This window comes from Callithrix jacchus, chromosome 8 (assembly GCF_049354715.1).
Source record: "Callithrix jacchus isolate 240 chromosome 8, calJac240_pri, whole genome shotgun sequence".
Taxonomy (NCBI): domain Eukaryota; kingdom Metazoa; phylum Chordata; class Mammalia; order Primates; family Cebidae; genus Callithrix; species Callithrix jacchus.
In genome coordinates, this window is record NC_133509.1 from 66,262,281 (window position 1) to 66,288,652 (window position 26,372).

Sequence of the window (26,372 nt, forward strand, 5' to 3'; positions counted from 1 at the left end):
TGAGGCAGGAGGATCACTTGAGCCCAGGAAGTCAAGGCTGCAATGACTTGTGTTCATGCCGTTGTGCTCCAACCTGGGTGATAGAGTAAGACCGTGTCTCAAAAATAAATGAAAGTTAAAAAAAGATTTCATTAAAGTTAAAATTTACTTTATGATTTATTAATAAACTATTGTATCAACAAATTTTGATTCATATGCAAGGTAAATGCCCAACACTGTAGAGGAGACAAGTAAAAAAGTCTATTCTCTAGACAAGAGTTCCTTACCTATTTTGACCTTCAGACTTTTTTTGAGAATTTGATGCAAATTATGGATTTTCTGCAGGAAAATATATTTATATATGGTATACAGAAGCACTACTTTTGTATATAATTTTAGGAAGTGTATATTCCTCAGGTTAAAAGCTCCAGGCCCAATAGATAGAGCAAGGTGAGGAGCAGGAGAGACTGGCTGGTAAGAAAATAACATGTATGACTATAATCCACAGTATGAGAAGAGCTTATGGGGGATCTAAACCCAGGATATGGTGTTTCAAAGGAAGAGACTGTGAGATTAAGGGGGACACAAAACACTTCATTGAGATGGACCTTGGAGAATAAATATGATACATTGTAGAGCATTCAGGATTGCTCCATACCTTGCTTTCTTTACTTGTTCTTTAATAATTTAATCAATAAAAAGCACTAATTCTGGCTGGGCACAGTGGCTCATGCTTGCAATCCCAGCACTTTGGGAGGCTGAGGTGGGTGGATCAGAAGGCCAGAAGTTCAAGACCAGCCTGGTCAACACAGTGAAACCCCATCTCTGCTAAAAATACAAAAATTAGCTGGGCATGGTGGCAGGTGCCTGTAATCCCAGAGCTACTTGAGAGGCTGAGGCAGGAAAATCACTTGAACTCAGGCAGTGGGGGTTGCAGTAAGCTGAGATCCTGAGATCTTGCCACTGCACTCCAGCCTGGGTAATAGAGACTCCAGACTTCATCTCAAAAAAAAAAAAAAAAAGCACAAATTCTTTATGGACAGTAGATTTCTATATGAACTGATACTGTGGTGATTGCCTGTTAATAATAAACTGCCATTGAATGGCAGTCTTTTATATATTAATTTTCAAATTTCTCACAGGTGTTATATGATATATATTTTCTTAAATCTAACAAGGGTTTAGTGACTTTCATAAGATAACACAGTTACAGTAGATCATAGCCAAGTTTCATATTCATTCTGACAGAGTTTAAAGCTCATGCTATTGACCTGCATATCAAGCTTGCCTAATGTAAAACCCAACAGTGTTTGACTCATTGATTTTTCTGAGTTTAGTTCTAATCCATTAAAACCCATTTAGGTTGAAATTATTCTAATCTAGGTAATTCCTGATAAAAAAAATAAATTTATCTGTGAATATATCTAAATTTGTTCACCCCTATTGGATGAATATCCAACTAGTAGTCTGGATTGGTGCTTACTATATTCAGTAATTTTTTTGAGTCCTAAGAGACTACTTTGGGCCTTTTTTTTTTTTTTTTTTTTCTGGTGATGCCACACAGGAAGTGATGTGGCCTATGGGGAGACCCCCTTTCAGCTATCAACTGTGGGCTGTGACCAGGAATAGTAGCTCATGCCTGTAATCCCAGCACTTTGGGAGGCAGAGGTGGGAGGATCACATGAACCTGGGAGTTTAAGACCAGCCTGGGCAACACATCCCAGGAGAGTTCTGGAGGTAGTCTTAAAGCAGTTTTTTTAATCTTTTAGGAGGATGGCCCCTAAGTGATTCTTGAAGAGACCGGTATTATCTTTGTGCCAATCCATATACCAGTATTGAATGTATGGCCAGTTTTCAGGCACCCTGGCTCTCTGTATAGAATTGTAGCAGTCAGTGTTACTACATTCATGTTGTGGTTATTAAGTCAGTATTAAAATGGATTGCAATGAAAAACTAGATTTCCTACACTGAACTTGTATTAATTTTATAATTATAAAAAAATAGCATGTAAGGAAATGCAGATGAGCAAAAAAAGGGTAAAAGTAGCAAACAATAAAAATGTCCTACCAAATATGATGTTGAGGGGAATTTGGGGAGCATATGATTGTGTCCATGTGTGTTAAAGAGTGTGTGTTAAAGGGTTGGTTCCTGAGGTTTGGGTTTATTCAGGCCAGTGTCATTTCATAGATAGCATATCTAAAGAGGTACCAAAATTGATCCAGCTCCCAAGATTTAGAGGGAATGACACCAGCCAGAGAATTGCTGGCCTGGCTGAGTCATGACTTTCATAAATTTACATAACCTATAACAGCCCGCCAGAATCATGTCTGCTCTTTCAGACTTAGCTAAATTATATGTTTTCTAATTATAAACCCAGTTTTCCTTTCCTTATCCTTGACTTTAGAACTCTTAAGATACTCTTGTGTTCTTCTAGCTTTTATTCCTTCCCATATCCCATAAACAACATAAGCTCTTTAGATTCCCATTTGAGTATCCCTGTAATTTGACTTCTCATTCCTTCCCAGTAAATACCTTCATATAATTTAGGATCCCTCTAGAAAAAACCCTTTGTACTCACTGCTCCCACCTTCCCTTTACTTTCCAGAGTCTCTGTCTTTACAACTCAGTTAATTGTCACTTAGAATACCTTTCCTCCCCAGTCAGTGAGTACTCAAATCCTATGTAATCTTTAAAAGCTATCTAGCTCAAATGTCTACTCCCTGCCACCTTCCCCAAACTCCCAGTTAGAAATCATTTCCCTTAAACGGAAATCACATAGCATATTTTTTGGACCATTCCTATTAGCACTTCTGATGTTCTTCATTTAAAACCAAGATACCTATGTTATCTTCTCTAGCAGACTATCTAACTTCCTGGAGGGCTAGACTGTTTTTAATTCATCTTTGCATTTCTCAGGGTACCAAACTCAGTGCCTTTCTGTGGCTACTCAGGAAATATTGAATCAATGAATGAGTGTTTTATCTGTGTCTGTATTATCTTCCCAACTAGGCTAGAAGCTGCTTGAATGCCAAAAAATTTTCCTATTTATCATGGTATCTCTAAAAGTACCTTGGCCTATAGCTTATGCAATTAATATTAACTGAGTAAATGACAAAGCTAGTCTGACTAGCTATTATTGTTTATGTAAAAATATTTGTACCCCCTTGTCTTTCTTATCATCCTGCTGATTCATTCCTGTGAGCCCTTCTCCTGACTGCTTCTCACCCAAGTGTTTTTTTCTGTGTATATGTTAAAGAAAGCATTTTTTAAGAAAACACACATTTTATTTTATTCCCCCTCTGAGAGGAAACTACTTTCATTTTAGGTTTTTGTTTATGGGATCTTTTTTGCTGTACTGTAGATGATATCCATGTGGTCAGTGGATGCCTTTTAGTATTCCCATTGTTTCCATGTGTGGGACAGTAGTGTGTATGTGAGCATTTGCTATTTGATTACTTGCAGGCTCTGTATTAATAACGAATGAGAATAACTAGTATTGCACCACTGTAAGACAGTAATTAGAAATTATCTTCTTTACTTGCAATGGTGTTTAGTAAGGTGCTAAACACCTTTCTGATTCTCTGTCCTTACCAGTGGAAAACCTGCCTAACTCCACAGACTTGTAAGGATCAAATAAGATAATGAATATAAATGCTTTATCTAAATGTACAGTGTTTTCTAGAAACTATATGAACACTATCAAAAAGGATTTTTGGGGGCGGGTGGTTAATAGTGAAATGCGGTGAATTAGAAAGAACCTTTCTATCAATTTTGCATGCCTATAAGCTTCGTTGAGAATAAAATAAAATGTTTTATACTTGGAAAGTGATACTCTTTTGGAAAATATGTAGAAGCAGACCTGTCCACACAGAAAGTGTAATATTCTGAAAGAGAATCTTGATATTAACAAGATGCAAGATATAACTGCTCCCTCAAAAAACCTTTTTTATAGTGTACATGTAGTTTCTAGAAAATATTATACATTTAAATGGAATCTTTACGTTCATTATCTTATTTGATCCTTACAAGTTTGTGGAGTTAAGTTCTCCACAAGTAAGGATAGAGAATCAGAAAGGTATTTAGTACCTTACTGAATATCACTGCAAGTAAGTAAGATAATTTCTAATTAGCAACTCTCTATATGCTTCATCTTGTTATGTAGAAAGGATAACCTCATTACAGGCACACCTTGGGAATATCACAGGTTTGGTTCCAGACCACCTTAATAAAGTAAGTATTGTAATCAAGCAAGTCGCATGAACTTTTTGGTTTTTTAGTGCATACAAAACTTACATTTACACTATACTGTAGTCTGTGAAGTGTACACAACAGCATTATGTCTTTCAAAATTACATTCCTTAATTAGTTTATTGCTAAAAAAAAAAAAAAAAAAAAGCTAACGGTCATCCAACCCTTCAGTAGGTCATGTTCTTTTTCCTGGCAAAGTGTCTTGCCTTTATGTTCATGGCTACTGACTGATCAGGGTGGCAGTTGCTGATAGTTGGAGTGGCTGCAGCAATTTCTTAAAATAAGACAACAATGAAGTTTGCTGCATCAACTGACTCTTTCTTTCAGGAAAGATAGCATGTGATGCTGTTTGATAGCATTTAACCCATAGTAGAATATCTTTCAAAATTGGACTCAATCTTCTAAAGCCTTACTTCTGCTTTATCAACTAAGTGTGTGTAATATTCTAAATCCTTTGTTGTGATTTCAACAGTGTTCACAGCATCATCACCAGGAGTAGATTCTATCTCAGTAAACTACTACTCTGAACTTTGACCCAAATCCAGATATGCAGTCATAAATAGATTTTCCTCTTACTAGTCAGAAAAATTAACGATTAATATTCTAAATAAATACTTTGTAAAATGTTTACATATTTGCCAGAATCTGCCATACAATTAACCTTTTATAGTAAATCTCAGCTGATAAGAAGCCTTTTAAAAGGATTACAAGTTGTGAATTAACATTTAACCAATGTTATTTAATCGTTTAGACTTAAAAATTTACTTTAGAAAATGGGTAGAGAATTCTTGATGGGCTTCTTGAGATACGCATAATAATTCCATTTATTGCAAACTACACTTTATTTTTTTGCTGCTGTTGACATTTCCTTACAGTCAGTAGAGGGAGCACAAGTTTTCTATCAAACCCTTCATCACAAACTGAAGTGACATCATTAGTGATGGTATAAAGGAAGAAAATTCTAGAGTAATTTATATTGGCTTATGTTTCCAGGAAAAATTAAAATTTAACAGGTAGAAAGCCAATAATTATAAAGATAAAATGTAATATCAGGTTTCAGACACCATATCTTAAGTTAAAGGATACAGTAACAAGAAAAAAATGACATAATTCCTTTAAAATTCAAAAATCTGGGTTATCAAAGCAAAAATGGACAAACGGGATTAAATCAAGTTAAAAAGCTGCTGCACAGTAAAAGAAACATCAAAGTGAAGAAACAACCCACAAACGGGAGAAAATATTTGCAAACTACCCACCTGACCAGAGATTTATAACCAGAATATATAAGGAGCTGCAACAACTCCATAGGAAAAAAAATCTAACAATCCAGTTAAAAAATGGGCAAAAGATCTGAATAGACATTTCTGAAAAGAAGTCACACAATGGCAAACAGGCATATGAAAAGGTGCTCAACATCATTGTTAATCAGAGAAATGCAAATCGAAACTACGAAGAGGTATCATCTCACTCCAGTTAAAATGGCTTATGTCCAAAGTCAAGCAACAAAAATGCTGGCAAGGATTTGAGGAAAAGGGAACCCTTGTCACTGTTGATGAGAAGGTAAATGAGTACAACCACTATGGAGAACAGTTTAGAGGTTCCTCAAAAAACTAAAAATAGAGCTACCATATTCAGCAGTCCCGCTGCTGGGTATGTACCCAAAGAAAGGAAATTAGTGTATCAAAGAGATATCTGCACTCCTATGTTTATTGCAGCACTGTTGACAATAGCCAAGATTTGAAAGCAATCTAAATATTTATCTCCAGATTAATGGATAAAGAAAATGTGGTATTTATACACAATGGATTTCTATTTAGCCATAAAAAGAATGAGACCCTGTCATTTGCAACAACATGGATAGAACTGGAGGCCATTATGTTAAGTGAAATAAGCCTGGCACAGAAAGACAAACGTTTCATTTTCTCACTTATTTGTGGGATCTAAAAATTAAAACAATTGAACTCATGGACATACAGAGTAGTGGATAGTTACCCAAGGTGGAGAAGGGTAGTGGGGTCGTGGGGCAATGGCAATGGCTGATGGGTACAAAAAAATAGTTAAAAAGAATGAATAAGACCTAGTATTTGATAGCACAACAGGGTGCCTACAGTCAATAATAACATAATTGTACATTTTAAAATATCTAAAAGTTTAATTGGATTGTTTATAAGATAAAAGATAAATGCTTGAGGAGCTGGGTACCCCATTTTACACGATGTAGTTATTACACATTGTATGCCTGTATCAGAACATCTCATGGACCCCTTAAATATATATACCTACAATGTACTCACAAAAATTAAAATAATTTTTTTTAACAAGCTGGGTTATGCTAGATTAAGGACTAAATTTAATTTTACTGGAAGTTCTGTTGTTTCTTTATGCATTGTTTTCTTACCATAAATTCTAAAGGTCATTCCAGGGCTATCTGAAATGATTACTTAAATGATACGCTAAACTTATATGATATACTATACTAAGTTTGATATACGATACAGCAAAAGAGATAGTGATTTATTGTGAGCCAGTTATGTTTTTGTCTTCTTCAACAAGGATTAGAAATCTTTTTTCAGGACAAAACCCAGAGGCTGATTGTATTGGTGATTAAGGACTTAGTCGTTAATTAAGAACATATATTTCAGCAAAATACCACATATATTTCTACAAATAGTAAACGAAAACATCTTACACACAAAAAAACTTCTATAAATGTAGTTCCATGAAATATTTATATGCTTCTTGAGCATTTGACGGGACATGGTAGATGATCATTGTCCTTATCAAATGTTATTCATTTGTTCGAATGGTGCTATTCAGACTATTCTGCAAAGAAACCCAGATGGCATAGATGCTTATTTGTATTACTGTGTTAGGGTTAATTAAGTACAGAGAAAACAAGTCAGTTTAATCCCTCTCTTTAGTATCATATAGCTATTAAAATAAGGCCCCTCTACATTTTTATTAAACTTTTAACTTTGTTTAATGTAACAGCTGTTTAAGTTAAATAGGGCCTATGGAAATAGATTCATTTTATAGAGGAGTATTGAGATATATTGGAACTTGGTTATTCAAGGTTACATATTATATTAAGATTGTCATCAAAACCAGAATCTGGAGCTCTTGACTCCTAGTTCACGGAATTGCCAACTTAAAGTTTATGTTGAAGTAATCTAGGGGAGATGATTCTGAAAATATAAGAACATTGTTTAAATCATTGATCTTTTAAGTGCCTATTTTTTGATCTTTTATGTGCAAAGTATTATGTCATTACTTTTGTTTGATAAAACAATAAAATAAATCATAACTTCCCTTAAAGCTATATTGTGTAATGATGCTACAAATAGTAGACAAAAGTATTTTAAACAGTAACATGTTTATATCGTATAAAAGCCAAGAATACTTTTTAGAGCCAATGCAGTAGAGAACACCTTACATACTAAATATATAGTGAAGGAGAAGATTTGGAGGAAATAGTCAAGGTGATTCCTCTGCTTATGTAAAAAGAGAATAGTTCTGAGATTGAGGGCTAATATCCCTGAATAAGATTACCTTGGGCAGTCAGGTTGAGCAGAGGTAGTTTTAGAAGCTGTTTATAGTTAAGATAGAATGCTAAATAGTATACAGGTAGCTGAATCCTTGGAAACTACCTAGTGCAGGAACTAGTTTTACAGTTAAAGAAAGACTCAGAGTCACTCTGATTCTGAATTACTTGTTCGAGGTTAGTTATACACCTGGATACACCCAGAGCTGGAGTTAGATCCCTTCCAAATGACTAGGTATGAAAAAAACTAGGAAACAGATTAATAACAGAATCTAGAAGGTGGCAAATTCTGAAAATGTATTGGAGCTGTAGAGTGTAATTTTTGCCAAGATTTGATTTCTGTCAGTCTTTGCAAGAGTTGACTAAGTTTTGGTTTATTGGACAGAATAAATAAAAATAGAAGGCCATAGTGATCCATGGAACAGTTTGAAAAGTAGGATAAGCTGCCAGATAGCCATTAGGAAAATGACCTTCTCAGCAATGTCTAAGGCATTTTATTAATAACAATAATAAATGTAGTAATGATGATAATAACAGCAGCTACAGCCATAATTTATTGCATGTTAGACATCATGTCAAGCATCTGTGTATAGTAGTTTATTTAATTATTTTAACCCTGTGACCTAAGTATTGCTATGCCATTTTGTAGATGAAGAAGCAAAAACTCTGATAGGTTAAGGCATTATCTAGTTACAAAGATAATCAGCTATAGAATCAAATTTTGAATCCTGTTCTGTTTGAATTCTAAAAATAGTGTATCTCAAACTTGAGTAACAAACAGGCCTTTTTTCTAAAGGAAAAATAATCTTCCCACACCCCATACTAATTTATTTTTTCTAAGGTATAAACACAAAATCCATAAGTTTATAGCACATATTATATAGGTTAAAAATTAAATAAATTAAATACAAGCAAAACTTACAAAATTAGAAAAATTCAAATTTATGACATTAATTTAATATAAAAGATGTTTTTTTTCCTGAAATGAAGATGCTGATTGCAAGATGAATTTATCACTAACTGCTGTTATACAGGTTCTTTTGAGTTTGACATGCCTATACTGCCATGTGCTTTGTGATAACTTGGTTCTCCCACCACTTTTCTCTGTTCGAACTTCTTCAAAATATCCCTTCAGGTGATACTCTCTAGTATCATTTGACCTTCACTTTGTATAATCAGTTATTTATTGTTAATCTTGCCTCTGTTTTCATTAGTTGTGTCAGACTGCCACTTGATACCAATTCAACAGTTTGATACTGAATTGTCATAGCATTGCATATTTAGTTGTAAGGTGATGGTCAGCCATGTGATCTATATTATGTTTATGTTAATTATTTTTAGGTTATCATCTAGAGGGAGCCACAAAATTAAAAAATATTCACAGACCCTGCCAATCCTAACCAGGCCTTCGTTGTTTCCATCTAAAGAAAAATTATATCACACTTTCTCTCAAAACTCTGTACCCTACTACTAACTGGTTTCTGTAGGGTAGTAGTGGAGATCCAGAAACTTCACCATCTCCATCCACTTCAGTTCAGACCTCTGCCATTTTGCATCTGAATTTCTGCCACAGCCCTCAGCTTTATTCCCACTAAATTGCTTTCCACAGTGTTAGTTTTTAATAATATAAACTTTGGCCGGGCGCGGTGGCTCAAGCCTGTAATCCCAGCACTTTGGGAGGCCAAGGCAGGTGGATCATTAGGTCAAGAGATCGAGACCGTCCTGATCAACATGGTGAAACCCCGTCTCTAATAAAAATACAAAAAAATTAGCTGGGCATGGTGGCACGTGCCTGTAATCCCAGCTACTCAGGAGGCTGAGGCAGGAGAATTGCCTGAACCCAGGAGGTGGAGGTTGCGGTGAGCCGAGATCATGCCATTGCACTCCAGCCTGGGTAACAAAAGCGAAACTTCATCTCAAAAAAAAATAATAATAATATAAACTTTTGGGACTCAGCTTAAGAATCACTTCTTTCCTGGACACTTTCCCCCATTGCTTCTCCTATCTCTACCTTCCCCTTCTATCTGTTACACTTCACCATTTTCTCTCCTAGATCTTCCTGCTTCTTCTTTACAACTCCATGACACCCTCTGCACACCTCTGTTATAATGCTTAGCATATTGTATTGTAATCCTTAATTTTTCAGTCTCCCAAGTAGAATATTAACAAATTCTTCCTCCTCCTCCTCCTCTTCTTCTTTCTCCTCCTCTTTTCTTCTCCATCTCCTCATTCTTCTTCTCCTCCTCCTTCTCTTTTTTAGCATATTATATTGTAATGCTTAATTTTTCAGGCTCCCAAGTAGACTATTAACAACCACCTCCACTTCTTATTTTTCCACCTCCACTGCTGCTTCTCTTGCTTTTCGTTTTTTTTCTTTCTTTCCTTCTTTCTTTCTTTCCTCTATTTCTCTCTCTCCCCTTCTCTCCCTTTCCCTTCCTCCCTCTCTCTCTCCCTCCCTTCCTTCCTTCCCTCCCTCCCCTTCCTCCCTTTTTTTCACCTTCTTTCTCTCCTTCTCCTACTTCTTTATTCTTCCTTTTTTTTTTTTTTTTTTCTTGAGGTGAGGTCTCACTGTATTGCCCAAGCTGGTCTTGGACTCCAGGCCTTAAGTGATCCCTCTGCTTCAGCCTCCCAAGTAGATGGGATTACAGGCCCATGCCACCATGCCTGGCTATTGGACTGTTAACTTAAAAGTAAGACCTACCTTGTGCATCTGTATAACTAGCACATTGTCTGAATGGGAAGAAAGTCCCACTGATAAAGTTAAGATCCTGAATCACTGATTAATCAGTTATGATTTTATTTTTATTTTTATTTTTGTTTTGAGACAGAGTCTTGCTCTGCCACCCAGGCTGGAATGCAGTGGTGCAATCTCGGCTCACTGCAACCTCCACCTCCTGGGTTCAAGAAATTCTCCTGCCTCAGCCTCCCAAGTAACTGGGATTACAGGTGTGAACCATCAAACCTGGCTAGTTTTTGTATTTTTAGTAGAGACAGGGTTTCACCATGTTAGCCAGGCTGGTCTCGAGCTCCTGGCCACAAATGGTCCACCCACCTCAGCCTCCCAAAGTGTTGGGATTACAGGTGTGAGCCACTGTGCCCGGCCCAGTTGTGATTATAGAAGTGAGGATTCAAAGGTAGGCAAAACAAAGTAGATATTTTCTTGTCTTTCTCATTTATTATATAAAATTTGTATGAATGACCTAAATAGTTACTGTAGTAGATTATTTGTGCATGTAAACAACATAATGTTGGAAGTAATCTCTCCATAAGAATTAAAAGATAATAGCATTTTGTTTATCTTTTGGCTAGGTGCTGTGATTGTCTCCACACCCCAGGATATTGCATTGCTGGATGCACACAAGGGTGCTGAGATGTTTCGCAAAGTCCATGTGCCCGTAAGCATTTAAAACTTCACTGTCGAAAAATATAAAACTCTTCTAACTGAAGAAGCAAGTTATTGAAAAATACAGTTGAAGTCGTAATTTAGTCCTGTGCAGAAGGCTTTATGAATGTCCTAGTTCATATTTATGGTTACTTTAAAAACACACTTATAGATGCAAACATGTCTACACGTTATATTAATCCAGAAGAATTCTAAAACATCCTTTAGGTAAGCGTTTTCTATAGAAGTACTACTTCTCTCATACTTGCAGCTCTCACTGATGAAAAACAATTACAAGAGTGTTTTAGGAAATTATTTAGATAGATAGATTTGAATACATCACTTATGGGGAAACAGATGAAAAAAGATTACTTTTTTCCTTCTGCCTCCTACAGTTCAACTTACTTATAGCTCACCTTCTTCTAGGAGGCACTTCAGGATTTTCTGCCCAATTTGATGTAATAATAGTTAAAAGTACAATAAAAATAGACAAAATAATTAAAATTAGATGGGGTCAGAAGTGAAGTCAGTAAACAAATTGAGTGCTATTAAGGAACTTAAATACATGCTAAGGGTGTACCATGACTTTTGTAGCAGCCAAAGAAAAAGAAATATAGTACCATTATAAAACTGCATTTCTACAACTTTAGAAAAAACAGCAATGAAGAACTGGATGCTCAAGAGAGACAGAGCTGAGAACAGAGAGAAATATCTTCCCTAGTTTCTTAGAAAAAAGAACCTGTGTATGTAATGAACACACTTGTCACCTTCTTTACAGTAAATAGAGGGTTCTTTCTTCTACTGTGCCTCAACAAAAGCAGGTTGAATTGTGCTAGAGTACAATTTAAAACAAACATTTCATTACAGTGCCAACATGATGCTTCTGTGTAGCTAGCTAGCGGCCTTGCTTATTAATTCAAAGACAGATTTTAGAGCATATACATCAGAGCTTTTTAAACTTCAGTTTGTAGCTTAGCTTCAGGAGTCTCATGATTTTTCTCTCTCACCTCCCCTAGCCCTAAATTGTATGCCTAAGTGTATTTGTTTTGGTATGGAAAGAATTGTAACTTTAATCAGAGTTTATAGTGAGACCATGACACAGGATAAGAACCAGTAATGTATTTGAATGAATGGACTCGAAGGGAAGCATTCATAAATGTTTATCTCTCAGAGGGCTTCCGAAAAGTACAAAATAGTGTAGTAGAGTGGTTGAGGTGAATTACCTCAAGTACCTCTTCTCCCTTGCCAGGTAGCACAGTGCTGTGAGCATTGGCAAGCCACAGAACTCTGGGTTGGATTGACACGTTCTTGTGGAAATCAAGGAGGCTGATAAGGAAGGTGCCTGTATATTTACCTCCCAGGTGGTCTGAGGGTTTTTCACTAGGGGGTTTATGATTGTGATCAGCAAGTAGTTTAGGGCCAGTGTTCTATGTTATGAACTTTAGGTTGGAGAATTTTTAAAACAATAATAACCAAATGCCTGCCTCACACAGAAAACTCTCTAAAGCACCTAATTTGAGCAATGTTACTTTGTATTATGCCTTCTTAGACAAACTAGACACGAGTAATGCCTACCCAGATAACTAAATTAGGTTTCTTATTATATGGGATTTTAAATATAAGTCAGCAAAACGTTAGAGAGACAGTTATCTATCAAAAATTATGACATTAACAAATAATCTATAATCTTTCTTTCTGACAGAAATTAGATAGTAGTGCCAATTGTCTGTTAGGATCACTCCAAAGTTAGGGTAATAGCCATTCTGTTTGCACATAATGCAATGTTTAACTTCTCATTCTGTAAGACTAGAGCTGAGGTATATGTCTAGCTCACCCAAAAACAGGAATTTCTTGAGGAAAAAATTTAAACAGAGCAGGAGCAAGACCTCTTTAAAATTTTTCCCCTTGTAAATTATCATATTGTATATCAAAAGACCATTTCAATGGACACTGTCATTTGAGGTGACTATGGCTATGGAGCAGGTCCTACATGGACTTTGCTAGTTAGGAGTCTAATGACCATAGTTGCCAAGTTCAGAATATATTATCTTTCAGTCCTTATGTAAACCCATATACCTGTATGTAGACCTGGATAATTAATCTCATACTGTTCTGACAGATTTTTTTCTAGTTTCTAAGGCAAAGGCTTGGACAGATAATGCTTATGGAACATAACAGAGATGAAGAGGGATGGTCACTAAGTCCAGGTTAGGCTGTTGCTAGGGGAATGCCACTGAAGGATAAACGTCAAGGATACTAGCAAGAGAGTGTGAGGAGGTATTCCAAGTGAAGGTTCATAGACTGCATAAGGCTCATAGGACTATTTCAGGGATCAGTTAGAGAGTGAAAGAGCTTATTTGGGATCAGAAAGTTGATCTTACTATGTAAGTTTGCCAAGTTAGAGCAGTTCTGGGTCCTGACAGGTCCAGGATGTTGTCTTGGGTTTGTGGGACTTAGTGGGAGTGAAAATGAAAGTCACCGGAACTGTGAAATTCTTCCAAGTTGGGATTTATAGTTCCTTCCTCTGGCCTTTTGGACATCTCCCTGTATCTTTATTGTAGCCCTCCTTTTTTTTCACCTTACATTTAAATTATTTGCCTTCTAAACTACCAACATTTTTTTAAAAGAGATAGAAGGTCTTAATCATCTCTTAAACCTGCAGAACAAGTTAGGTATTCAGTAACGTTTGCAAGTGACTGAGTAAGAACTTTCCAGCAATAAGCTGTGTGAACAATTGGGCAATAATGATTCAGCTACATTGTAAAGGTCTTGGCTATGAGTGGGAAGTGGATTTGATGACCTTTGAGATCCTTCTGGCCATTAAGAGGTTCAGAGCCTAAGTAATGGTAAAGCTTTGAAATTAGTGTTTCGTAAATACCAAAAAGATGTTATGCTTTGTTTATACCACTTTATTTCATTTCTTCCCCTTGATTTTTAGTCTTGCTCTCTGTTTTTCCCCCATTTGAAATGCATTAGTTACCATGGAAACAATGATGTCATTGGAATTCATCGGTATGGACAGAGTTTATAATGTCTGCAAGAACATTTTGAAGTTAATTTAAATGATTTCTTAAAACTCAAGGCCTTAGATAGGAGAAGAGATGAGCTATTAAATTATCTGTTCTCTGCCTAAAATGATAACAACTATACCAAATCCTTAACTACCTCATTATTTGTAGATAGACTGTTTTTTAACAAAATAAAACTTTTCAGTCTTACACATTTTAAACAATGAGTAATTTATGTGTTATGTCATTCTCACTCATTTTCGTTGCCTCCTTATACATGAGAATCCCAGGCACCTCAATTTGGAGCCCTCTCCTACTATTTGAACTTCTGGTGTCAAAGGGATTTCACCATATAGCCCTTCCTTCTTTGATAATCTCTTTCCCAGCTACTGAAAAATAAACATACATTTATTCTCTTATTCCTGTGGCACATAAGGGATCACTTAATTACTTTTAATTCAACAAATGTGATTTTTTTATTCCACACATCTATATTTACTGATATTTAGTGTCTTCTATAAGCAAAGTGCTATAATAAACTTCCATTAGTGGTTTAGGAAAAAATAAAGAAAGATGAAGCCTCTTTCTTCAAGTACTTTATCATCCCGTAGACAAACTCTATTTTGATGCCCTCAATTCTGAGAAGTATAAAAACACTTTTTCTTCTAGGATATCAAGGATGACTTTATGGAAAAGCCATGATTGTTTTTTTTTTTTATGTGGCTGTGATAAGCCACAGCCAATTTAGGGAACCCATGTATTTATTTTTAATACCTCTGCTTAGACATTATTTCCTCTAGAATGCTTCTCCCAGTACGCCAGGAAAAGTTATTACTCCTGTCTCTGATCTACTTACACATATGTTTAGTTTGGTTCTTATTCCACTACAGGTTTACCTGTCAGTCTTCACAGAAGAATGCAAGTTCTTGAATGGCAAGAAAATATGCCTTAAACATTCTTAAATGCATAGTTACCTGGCATATAGCAGGCAGGATACTTTGATCTGGGATGTAATGCCATCCATGTCTGCTGTTACCCTTATCCCTGCTCACAGGCTACTCTTCCTTGCTTTCTCTGTGCCACAGTTGAACTGGTCTTCTTCTTTGGAGTTTCCACACACCACTTCTTGCCTTGGAACCCTTACAATGCTCTTTCCCTACCAGAGAACATTTTAACCTCACTTTTCACCTGTTAACTCCTTTTTGTACTTTGGTCCTTAAATTAAACAAAAGGCTCTTCTCAAGGAGGGTTGCCCTAACCACCCCCGGTTTTTTTTTTTTTTTTTAAGATGGAATCTCACTTAGTTGCCCAGGCTGGAGTGCAGTGGTGCAGTCTCAGCTCATTGCAACCTCTGCCTCCTGGGTTCAAGCAATTCTCCTGCCTCAGCCTCCCTAGTAGCTGGGATTATAGGCGCCTTTCACCAGGCTTATTTTTGTATTTTAGTAGTGACTTGGTTTTACCATGTTGACCAGGGTGGTCCCGAACTCCTGACCTTAAGCAATCCACCCACTTCGGCTTCCCAAAGTGCTGGCATAAGCTACCTCGCTCAGCCCGCCCTAACCCTTTTATGAGCTCTTTTGATTTTATGATCCAGTTATACTCTATTACTCATTTTGTAACTGTTTTTACATTTGTCAGTACTTTAACATTTGCATACTATATTATACTATACTATACTATACTATACTATTCCATACCATACCATACCATACCATACCATTCCATACTATACTATACTATACTATACTATACCATACCATACCATACCATACCATACCATACCATACCATACCATACCATACTATATACTCTGTGAGTACAGGGACTACCTGTCTCTCCCTCTGTGCCTGGAAGATATAGTTTCTCACTAAATATATACTGACTGAATGAGTGGAGTAGGATTTTCATAGGCATATGCAGGGACTAGGCAGGGACAGAATTCAGTCTGCAAAGAATCAGGAATACACAAGTTGTGTTCAGGATTATTCTGTTTGTCTATATTTGAGATAGTGTATATTGGAGTATTACCAGATTTGGTAGAGCCTTAAACAGTAGGCTAAGGAATTTGTACTTCCTTCTTAAGATTATAAGAGGAGTTCATAAAGAATTCTGGATGGGAAATAGACATCATTAGGATATAATTTAACAAAGATTTAATCTGGTGGAGATGAATAAAAAGAATAGGAGCCAGGAAACATGGAGGAAGTAAGTGAACATTTGCAATGATCAAAGTTATTCACGCTGCAGGTCATGGCCCACCAACAAATCATGAAATCAGTACAGTAAGAGATGTAACCAAAAGTGTTTAAACCATGTCAGAATAAATTGCTCTTAGGAAGAGAGTCTTATTTCATAAAGATTTGGTCTCAAAGAAAAAGAAAAAAAAAGATTTGGTCTCAAGTAGAAGCACACATATTATATGTGTGTATTGTATGTTTCTTGCTCATGTTATAATACTATTATAGTAGATGAACAGGTGAGCAGAATAGCCTTCTTCCATGTAGTCAAGATGTACAATATTTCTTTTATCAGTAAGACAGTTTAAAAGGTTGGAAAAACATGGATAGGCAGTAAGGGGCTGATTTAGAACAATGCCAGTGAAAACAGAAGGAGCAATGAATGTAATTGACATTTTAAAGGAAGAATTGACAATTTTGGGAATCGATTGTATAGGGTAGAACAGTTAGAAGGCAGAAGTCAAAAGAATTTTGAGTTATACCGCCATTAATAAATCTACCAGGAGCTGATTTTTAGCTCAGGTTGACAACAAACTAGAAATAAGAGGTTGGGTTTTCAATAACAAATCTCTGCCCTTCTTCCCTATGAGAGTTGTGATTTAATAGTGTTTGTCAAGGAAGAAACTGGTAAAGATACTGATAAGAGAAGTACTCTTTAAAAGAAATCTCTTAAATACAGATTTCTGTTACCACTTAGAGAACTATATTTTTAATATTCGTTTGTGGCTTCAAATTAATTTCCTTTCCACATTTTCTTATAATTTTTCGGATGATAGGAAACTACTTGCAGAGGCATTTTTGCATAGTAGTGAAGAGTGTGAGCTGACGAGTTTGAATTGTAGATCCCAGCTCTGCCACTTTGTAACTGTATGACCTGAGTTATTGATTCTATGCCTTAGTTTTCACAGTTATCATCAGGGAATCATAGTAGTATTTTCCTCAAGAGGTTGAGATGAGAAATAAACAAGCCAATGTATATAAATGGCTTAAGTACTGTTTTTGGCAGTCTAAGCACTCAAAGTTGATATAATGTTATATAATTACTTTTTAGTATGTTATGAATTTACAGATTTTTATGTATTTGACCTCAGTGTTTTGACTAATCTTTTTATTTGCTAATAAGAATTTGGGGTTGGGTGTGGTGGCTCATGCCTGTAATCCTAGCACTTTGTGAGGCTGAGGCAGGAGGATTGCTTGAGGCTAGGAGTAAGCAACATAGTAAGATCCCTGTCTCTACAAAAAAATAAAAATAAAAAAATTAGCCTAGTATGCTGGCATGCAACTGTAGTCCCAGCTAATTAGGAGGCTGAGGTGGGAGGACTGCTTGAGCCTGGAAGGTCTAGGCTGCAGTGAACTGCAATCATGCCAGTACACTCCAGCTGAGTGTTAGAGTGAGACCTTGTCTCAAAAAAAAGAAGAAATTTAATTAGAATTTTTAAAACTACTGTTCTTGGAGATATCTTTATACCTTGAGTATTATAATTGAGCCATTTACATTATCTTCATATAGATTTGTTAAGTTGCTATATTATTTTGAGTCTAAAATTCTGCATTATTTGAAATTTACATTATTTAAGGAAGGCTAATTGCTGTCACAAGTAGATCCTAAAATATATAATGATACAAATGCAATGGAGTTTCTTTCTTGCTCATATAGCAGTACTATTATAGTAGATTAACAGGTGAGCAGAGTAGCCTTCTTCTATGCAGTCTGTCAGACTGTTGGAGCTTCTGTCATTTTCAATTGTAACTTCCAAAATTACATTAGGGGCCATCTTCATTCTAGCCAGCCACAAGGAAAGAGAATACAGAGGCATGTACCTACCTTGGAGATTTTTATGGGCCAGACCTGGATGTGGTACACATACTTCTACGCCCATTCTACTAGCTAAAATTCAGTCACATGACCACTTGTCACATTTCTTAAGGAGCCCAAGAAATGTAAGTTAATTGTGTGCCAAGGAAGATGAGATCATGAATTTTGGTGAGCAGCTAGCAGTCTATACTGCATTTGACCTAGAAACAAATATATAGATTAAATCCTAACGTTGATCCCTGAATTGATTTATTTCCTAATAAATAATCCTGAAAATTATATAACTGTTTTAGTCTTACAAATATTTACTTTATAAAAGAGAGAGAAATTCTACCTTTCCTGTGGTTTATTTTTTCTGCTAAAAACAAAAAACAAAGAGACAATCCTATTGTGATCTGGAACTTTTTAGTATATATTTGTAAAGGTTAAGGCTTATGTTGTCTTCTTAGATTTTATATTGTCTTCTTAGAAAAATGAGAAAAATTTATTACCTTTATAAGACTGGATAGCATTCCACATCTCAGCCATAATTATATCTCAGAGACTGGAGATATATACTCATTTGTGTCTTTCTCTAGGCTCTCTCAGAAATCTGTGTGTGCTTTGAACTAGACTACTGTTTTATGTGATTTACATGAATTGAACTCAACGCTCACAACAACCTTGTGAGATACAGAACATCATTTCCCCCATTTTGCACATGAGGAAATGTGGTTCAGAGAGGTTAAATAACTTATACAAGAATATCTATGTGTTTAGTGGGGCATCTGGGCTCTGATCCCAAGAACTCTGCTTTCCAGAGCCCTTATTCTTAACTGCGGTTTCTGTGGATACTCTAGAGTTAAGGTTTAATACTCTAGACATCATGGACTATCACAGGGTAACAGATTCTACGGTGTAAGAGGGTTCTTCATCAAATTTGCTTATTTTTGGGGTTTTGATTGTTAAGGTAGATAAGTTAAACCAGAAGAAACTGGTGGATTGAAAAATGGGGAGGAGTTAAGGAGCCATAGGTTCTGCTGACAGTCAAGGAGGTATCATGTGGGTGATGTGGGAATGGGAGTTCCATGTCCAGGATGTAGGAGAAGGGGATGAAGCCTAAGACTTGACTACAGCACTGAGTGGTAAGGATGGCTCAAATCAGGCCTGCTCTGTAACTGTGCTCTTAATTACTATGCTATATTGCTCAACTTTATTGACTCATTATTATTTTAGGCCACTTAATTTCATGCACAAAAGTCTCTAGCCTATTTAATTGTCCTCTTGTTTAATGACTTCCTTATACAAACCAGTCACTCAGATAGTTTGAATTTTGGCTTTGTCATTTACTAACTATGTGACCTTGAGCAAATAATTTAGCTTCAGAGTTTCCTTCCATGATATAGGGATGATAATACCCATCTCATTGGTCATTATGGCAGTGAAGCATGATTACAATGACAGTACTTAGCATAACCTTAGCACATAGTACTGTAAAGGGTAGCTCTGAATGTTATTGTTATAGTGGTAGACATTAGAGATCATTATAATCCTCTTTTTCAAAATTAAGAATTCAAGGCATAGGCCAGGCATGGTGGCTTGTGCCTGTAATTCCAGCACTTTGGGAGGGCAAGGTGGGTGGATCATGAGATCAGGAGTTCGAGAGCAGCTTGATGAACATGGTGAAATCCTGTCTCTACTAAAAATAAAAAAATTAGCCAGGCGTGGTGGCGGGTGCCTATAATCCCAGCTACTCAGGAGGCTTAGGCAGGAGAATCACTTGAACCTGGGAGGCGGAGGTTGCAGTGAGCTGAGATTGCCCCACTGCACTCCAGCCTGGGCACAGAGCAAGACTCTGTTTCAATAAATAAATAAATAAATAAATAAAAATAGTAAGAATTCACGGCATAGAGAAATTGAGTTGCACCTCATGGACCCACAGCTATGTAGTTGATCCCTGAGAGGAGCATGGACACAGGCTTCCCTGTCTGATGTTCTTTCCATGTCAAATGACTATTTCTCAAAGAGAAAACAAGAACACCTGTCTCATTTTTTAAAATTGTGATATTTGTGCACTTGCTTCAAGAAATATATCAAAAACTGGTTTGAATCTAACAAAGAACTAAAAAGCACTTATGAATCTAAATTAATTTGTTATTATTATTCATTATTTAACAATGAATTTTTCCTCCTCACTTTTTCTTAAATCATACATAACTTTTAATGCTTGTGGCAGGTTCCACTCAGCAAGCATTTAACCTGATTGTAACCTGGAGAAATTGGATTATATAGTAGCTTAATAACTTTCTTGTTACTTACCTGTATCTGGGTTTAAAATGCCAGAAAGAAATTAAAATAGGAGCCTTTTGAGCCTCCTTAATTCAATAGATTTAGACACAAAAATCCAATTTTCAGAGCAATGTTCATATTTCAAGAGAATTAATTTTTAAAAACTTAAGAAAAGAAGTGCCCTTCTGAACCAGTGATGGATTGGAATACCACAAGAATCACATGCAAAAGGGTTGTGGTGGTTGATGGTAGCCAGGCATGTAGTGTTTGCTTTCTTTCAGTAAAAGTAGCTGAGGTAAAAGGAAAAAAGGACCTTACACTTTGATGAGGCATTAAAAAATGATTAAGCATGCTTACAGCTTTATCTCAGTGGTATTATATAAATTAAGCTATAGCAAAGCATCTGTTTTCTAATGTTTCTGCTATTAAAGGATATACACAATATCTCTACATAAATACAAACAGCTTAACAATGTATGAAGTATTCACAAGTATTTCACAAGGCTTATTTGTGGGGGAAGCCATCATAATGGACTTGAATTCTTTCCTTTTTAAAAGAGAAGAATTTCTAATGAACAAACTGCAACACGGATATTCTGATGTTCTTCCTTATTGCATTAGTTGCCCCCATTCAAAACTCATTGATTATGGAGGATTGTTGTTAAGTAAACTTGAGCAGTGGTTTCTGAGCTTTTTGATACCCAAGGCTTTCTTTTAAATTGTCCCCCACCTACTATGTTTTGAAAGAATTGTTTGCCACAGTTTGCATATGTTAATTAATGACTAACTTCTTTTTTTAATAAATCAAAGATAGAATATATAGTGTATGTATAACTATATATATTGATATAACTGATATAACTGTATCACTCTGTATATGCGTATAGAGAGACACACACAGAGTTATATATATAACTGTTGTATGAGTTCTGTACAGAATGAGATAACCATATAAGAGGATTACCACATTTGGCTGATGTAATTTCAATTAAAAGCACAGAAACTTGGTAGTTATGTGTATTTTTATAAAGTGGTAGTCTTGTATATATTTTAAAGTGTTTTATTTATGTTTGGTTTTTAAGAATATTCATAATAGGCCAAGTGCAGAGGCTGAGGAGGGAGGATTGCTTGAAGCCAGGAGTTAAAGACCAGCCTTGGCAACATAGCAAGACCTTGTCTCCACAAAAAATAAAAAATTAGCTGAGTGTGCTAGCGTACATCTGTAGTCTCAGCTAAGGAGGCTGAGACAGGAAGATCACCTGAGCCCAGGAGTTGCAGTTATTTGAGGCTTCAGTGAGCCATGATCAAGCTACTGCATTCAAACCTGAGCAACAGAGTAAGACCCTGTTTCAAAAAAAACACAAAAAAAAACAAAAAACAAAAATGCATTATAAATCACAGAACCTAATAAAATATTTTTGTGCATCTTTAGAACCTTAAAAAATTAGTTAGGAGAACTACCAAAATAGGTTCTACAGTTATGCTTTAGTTGTCTAGGGCTGCACTGTCCAATGGAAATATAAACAATGGAAATATGAACCACAAATTTAGTTTTTGTTTTTGTTTTTTTTTTTTTGAGACAGAGTTTCGCTCTTGTTACCCAGGCTGGAGTGCAATGGCGCGATCTCGGCTCACCGCAACCTCCGCCTCCAGGGTTCAGGCAATTCTCCTGCCTCAGCCTCCCGAGTAGCTGGGATTACAGGCATGCGCCACCACCCCCAGCTAATTTTTGTATTTTTAGTAGAGACGGGGTTTCACCATGTTGACCAGGATGGTCTCAATCTCTTGACCTCGTGATCCACCCGCCTCGGCCTCCCAAAGTGCTGGGATTTACAGGCGTGAGCCACCGTGCCCGGCCCACAAATGTAGTTTTAAAGTTTTTTTTAATAGCCATATTTTAATAGTAAAAAAAAAAGATGAAGTTAATTTTAATAATACATGTACAACAGTATATTCAAAATATCATTTCAACATGAAATTCACATAAAAATTATTGAGGGTCAACCAACAAAGGAATTGTATTTGAAAAACGCTAGGAATTTGTATAATTTAATAAGGGGAAGAAAACATATAATCCATTGAAAAAATAGGCAAGAGACCTGAACAGACACTTTCTGGAAGAGGATATATAAATGACCAAAAAGATGTAAAATATATCATCAACTTTATTAATAATTATGGCAATGTAAATTAAAACCATGGTAGAAGAGATAGGTGGGCACAAACTCCAAAAGAATGAGGACAAACTGGAATGCAACTACACCCCTGAATCTTCCTTTCACCACCTCTGAACAAATGAAACCAATAGTGTGTAATGCCTAAGCCTTCATTTTCACCTTCCAGATCTCCTGCCACTTTACTTTTGGCAAACTTTAACCAGGAACCATGTAGGGAAGAGTCTAAGTAATATAGTTCCTAGTATAAACAATTTGACAGTTGAAAAAGCCAGCACAATGTCTACAGCATACTCACCATACTTGCTAAAATTCAAAAAGACTGATGCTACCAAAGGTCCAGGCTGTAGAAGGGCTGGAATTCTCATACATTTCTGGTGGTTGTATAAATTGATAGAACTTTATTTGGAAACCTTCGCTTCTTTAATGTATTAAGTGAAATACATATAACCTAATACCCAGAAAAAAAAAGAGAGAGAGAGAGAGAGACACACATGTACAAAAACACTCACAGAAGCATCGTTTATAGTAGCCAAAATCTGGAAACAACCCAAATGATACAAGAGGAGAATGAATATTTGTAGGATAGTCATTATAAAATCTTAAGACTCAGTCAAACTAAATTAAAGGTACATAGTTTAGCTGGATGAATCACTTGGACACACACACAAAATTACATGATTCAGTTAGTATCAAATTCAAAACAACATAAATTTGTGGTGTTAGCAGGTTAGTGAATACCTTTTGTAAAGTGTTTGGAAGGTATACAGGGAGACTTCTGGGGTGCTGGCAACACTTTATTAACAGGGGCTGGGTAACATGGGCATATGTTTTGGTGAATCCATTTTGCCTTAAACTTAAATACTTTAAAGCAACAAAGATCAAAACAGACAAAGAAGGACATTACATAATGGTAAAAGGATAGATGCAACAAGAAGAGCTAATGATCCTAAATATATACGCACCCAATACAGGAGCACCCAGATACATAAGGCAAGTTCTTAATGACTTACAAAGAGACTTAGACCCCCACACAATAATACTGGAAGACTTTAACAGCCCATTGTCAGTCAATATTAGACAGATCAACCAGACAGAAAATTAACAAGGATATCCAGGACTTGAACTCAGACCTGGAACAAGCAAACCTGATAGACATTTACAGAACTCTCCATCACAAATCCACAGAATATACATTCTTCTCAGCACCACATCACACCTACTCTAAAATTGACCACATAATTGGAAGTAAATCACTCCTCAGCAAATGCAAAAGAACAGAAATCATAACAAAGAGTCTCTCAGACCACAGTGCAATCAAGTTAGAACTCAGTATTCAGAAACTAACTCAACTGCACAGCTTGATGGAAACGGAACAACTGGCTCTTGAATGTTGACTGGATAAACAATGAAATGAAGGCAGAAATAAAGATGTTCTTAGAAACAAACGAGAACGAAGACACAACATACCAGAATCTCTGGGACACATTTAAAGCAGTCTCTAGGGGAAAATATATAGCAATAAGTACCCACATGAGAAGCAAGGAGAGATCCAAAATTGACATCCTATCGTCAAAATTGAAAGAGCTAGAGGAGCAAGATTAAAAAAAAACTCAAAACCTAGCAGAAGAAGAAATAACTAACATCAGAGCAGAACTGAAGGAGATAGAGACACAAAAAAACCCTTCAAAAAATCAATAAATCCAGGAGCTGATTTTTTGAAAAGATCAACAGAATAAACAAACCACTAGCCAGATTAATAAAAAAGAAAAGAGAAAACAACCAAATAGATGCAATAAAAAATGATAAAGGGGATATCACCACAGATTCCACAGAAATTCAAACCATCATTCGAGAATATTACAAACAACTCTATGCACATAAACTAGTAAACCTGAAAGAAATTGATAAATTCCTGGACACTTGACTACTCCCAAGCCTAAACCAGGAAGAAGCCGAAACACTGAACAGACCAATAACAAGATCTGAAGTTGAGGCAGCAATTAAGAGCCTACCACACAAAAAAAGCCCAGATCCAGTTAGGTTTACAGTCGAATTCTACCAGACACACAAAGAGGAGCTGGTACCATTCCTTCTGAAACTATTCCAAATAATCCAAAGAGAGGGAATCCTTCCCAAATCATTTTATGAGCCCAACATCATCCTGATACCAAAACCCGGCAGAGACTTAACAAGAAAAGAAGACTTCAGGCCAATATCTATGATGAACATAGACACAAAAATCTTCAATAAAATACTGGCAAGCCAATTGCAACAGCACATCAAAAAGCTTATCCACCATGATCAAGTAGGATTCATCCTGGGGATGCAAGGCTGGTTCAACATATGCAAGTCTATAAACATAATTCACCACATAAACAGAACCAAAGACAAAAACCACATGATTATCTCAATTGATGCAGAGAAGGCCTTTGACAAAATTCAACAGACTTTTATGCTAAAAACCCTCAATAAACTAGGTACTGATGGAACATATCTCAAAATAATAAAAGCTATTTATGACAAACAAACAGCCAATATCATACTGAATGGGCAAAAACTGGAAGCATTCCCTTTGAAATCTGGCACTAGACAAGGATGCCCTCTCTCACCACTCCTGTTCAATATAGTACTGGAAGTTCTAGCCAGAGCAATCAGGCAAGAAAAAAAAATAAAGGGTATTCAAATAGGAAAGGAGGAAATCAAATTGTCTCTATTTGCAGACGACATGATTGTATATCTAGAAGATCCCATCATCTCAGCCCAAAATCTCCTGAAACTGATAAGCAACTTCAGCAAAGTCTCAGCATACAAAATCAACATGCAAAAATCACAGGCATTCCTATACACCAGTAACAGACTTAAAGAGAGCCAAATCAAGAATGAACTGCCATTCACAATTGCTACAAAGAGAATAAAATACCTAGGAATACAACTAACAAGGAATGTAAAGGACCTCTTCAAGGAGAACTACAAAAAACTGCTCAACGAAATAAGAGAGGACACAAACAGATGGATAAACATTCCATGTTCATGGTTAGGAAGAATCAATATTGTGAAAATGGCCATACTGCCCAAAGTAATTTATAGATTCAACACTATCCCCATCAAGCTACCAATGACCTTCTTCACAGAACTGTAAAACACCACCTTAAACTTTATATGGAACCAAAAGAGAGACCGCATAGCCAAGTCAATTCTAAGCAAAAAGAACACAGCAGGAGGCATCACACTACCGGACTTCAAACTATACTACAAGGCTACAGTAATCAAAACAGCATGGTACTTGTACCAAACAGAGATATAGACCAATGGAACAGAACAGAGGCATCAGAGGCAACACAACATATCTACAACCATATGATCTTTGACAAACCTAACAAAAACAAACAATGGGGATAGGATTTCCTGTTTAATAAATGGTGTTGGGAAAACTGGCTAGCCATGTGCAGAAAGCAGAAACTGGACCCCTTCCTGACACCTTACACTAAAATTAACTCCAGATGGATTAAAAACTTAAACATAAGACCTAGCACCATAAAAACCCTAGAAGAAAATCTAGACAAAACTATTCAGGACATAGAAGTAGGCAAGGACTTCATGACCAAAACACTAAAAGCATTGGCAACAAAAGCCACCATAGACAAATGGGACCTAATGAAACTCCACAGCTTCTGCACAGCAAAAGAAACAGTCATTAGAGTGAATCAGCAACCAAC

At 36.2% G+C, this 26,372-nt stretch overlaps 1 protein-coding gene across 10 annotated transcripts in view; it reads left to right on the forward strand.

The window, feature by feature from the left end:
* NUBPL (NUBP iron-sulfur cluster assembly factor, mitochondrial) overlaps positions 1 to 26,372 on the forward strand; it is a 400,940-nt gene that overhangs the window by 240,542 nt on the left and 134,026 nt on the right. For all 10 annotated transcript variants that reach the window (XM_078334742.1, XM_078334745.1, XM_078334749.1 and 7 more), the window contains one exon: positions 11,078 to 11,163. In XM_078334742.1, the coding sequence (XP_078190868.1) occupies positions 11,078 to 11,163 (86 nt within the window). The remainder of the gene's footprint in view (positions 1 to 11,077; positions 11,164 to 26,372) is intronic.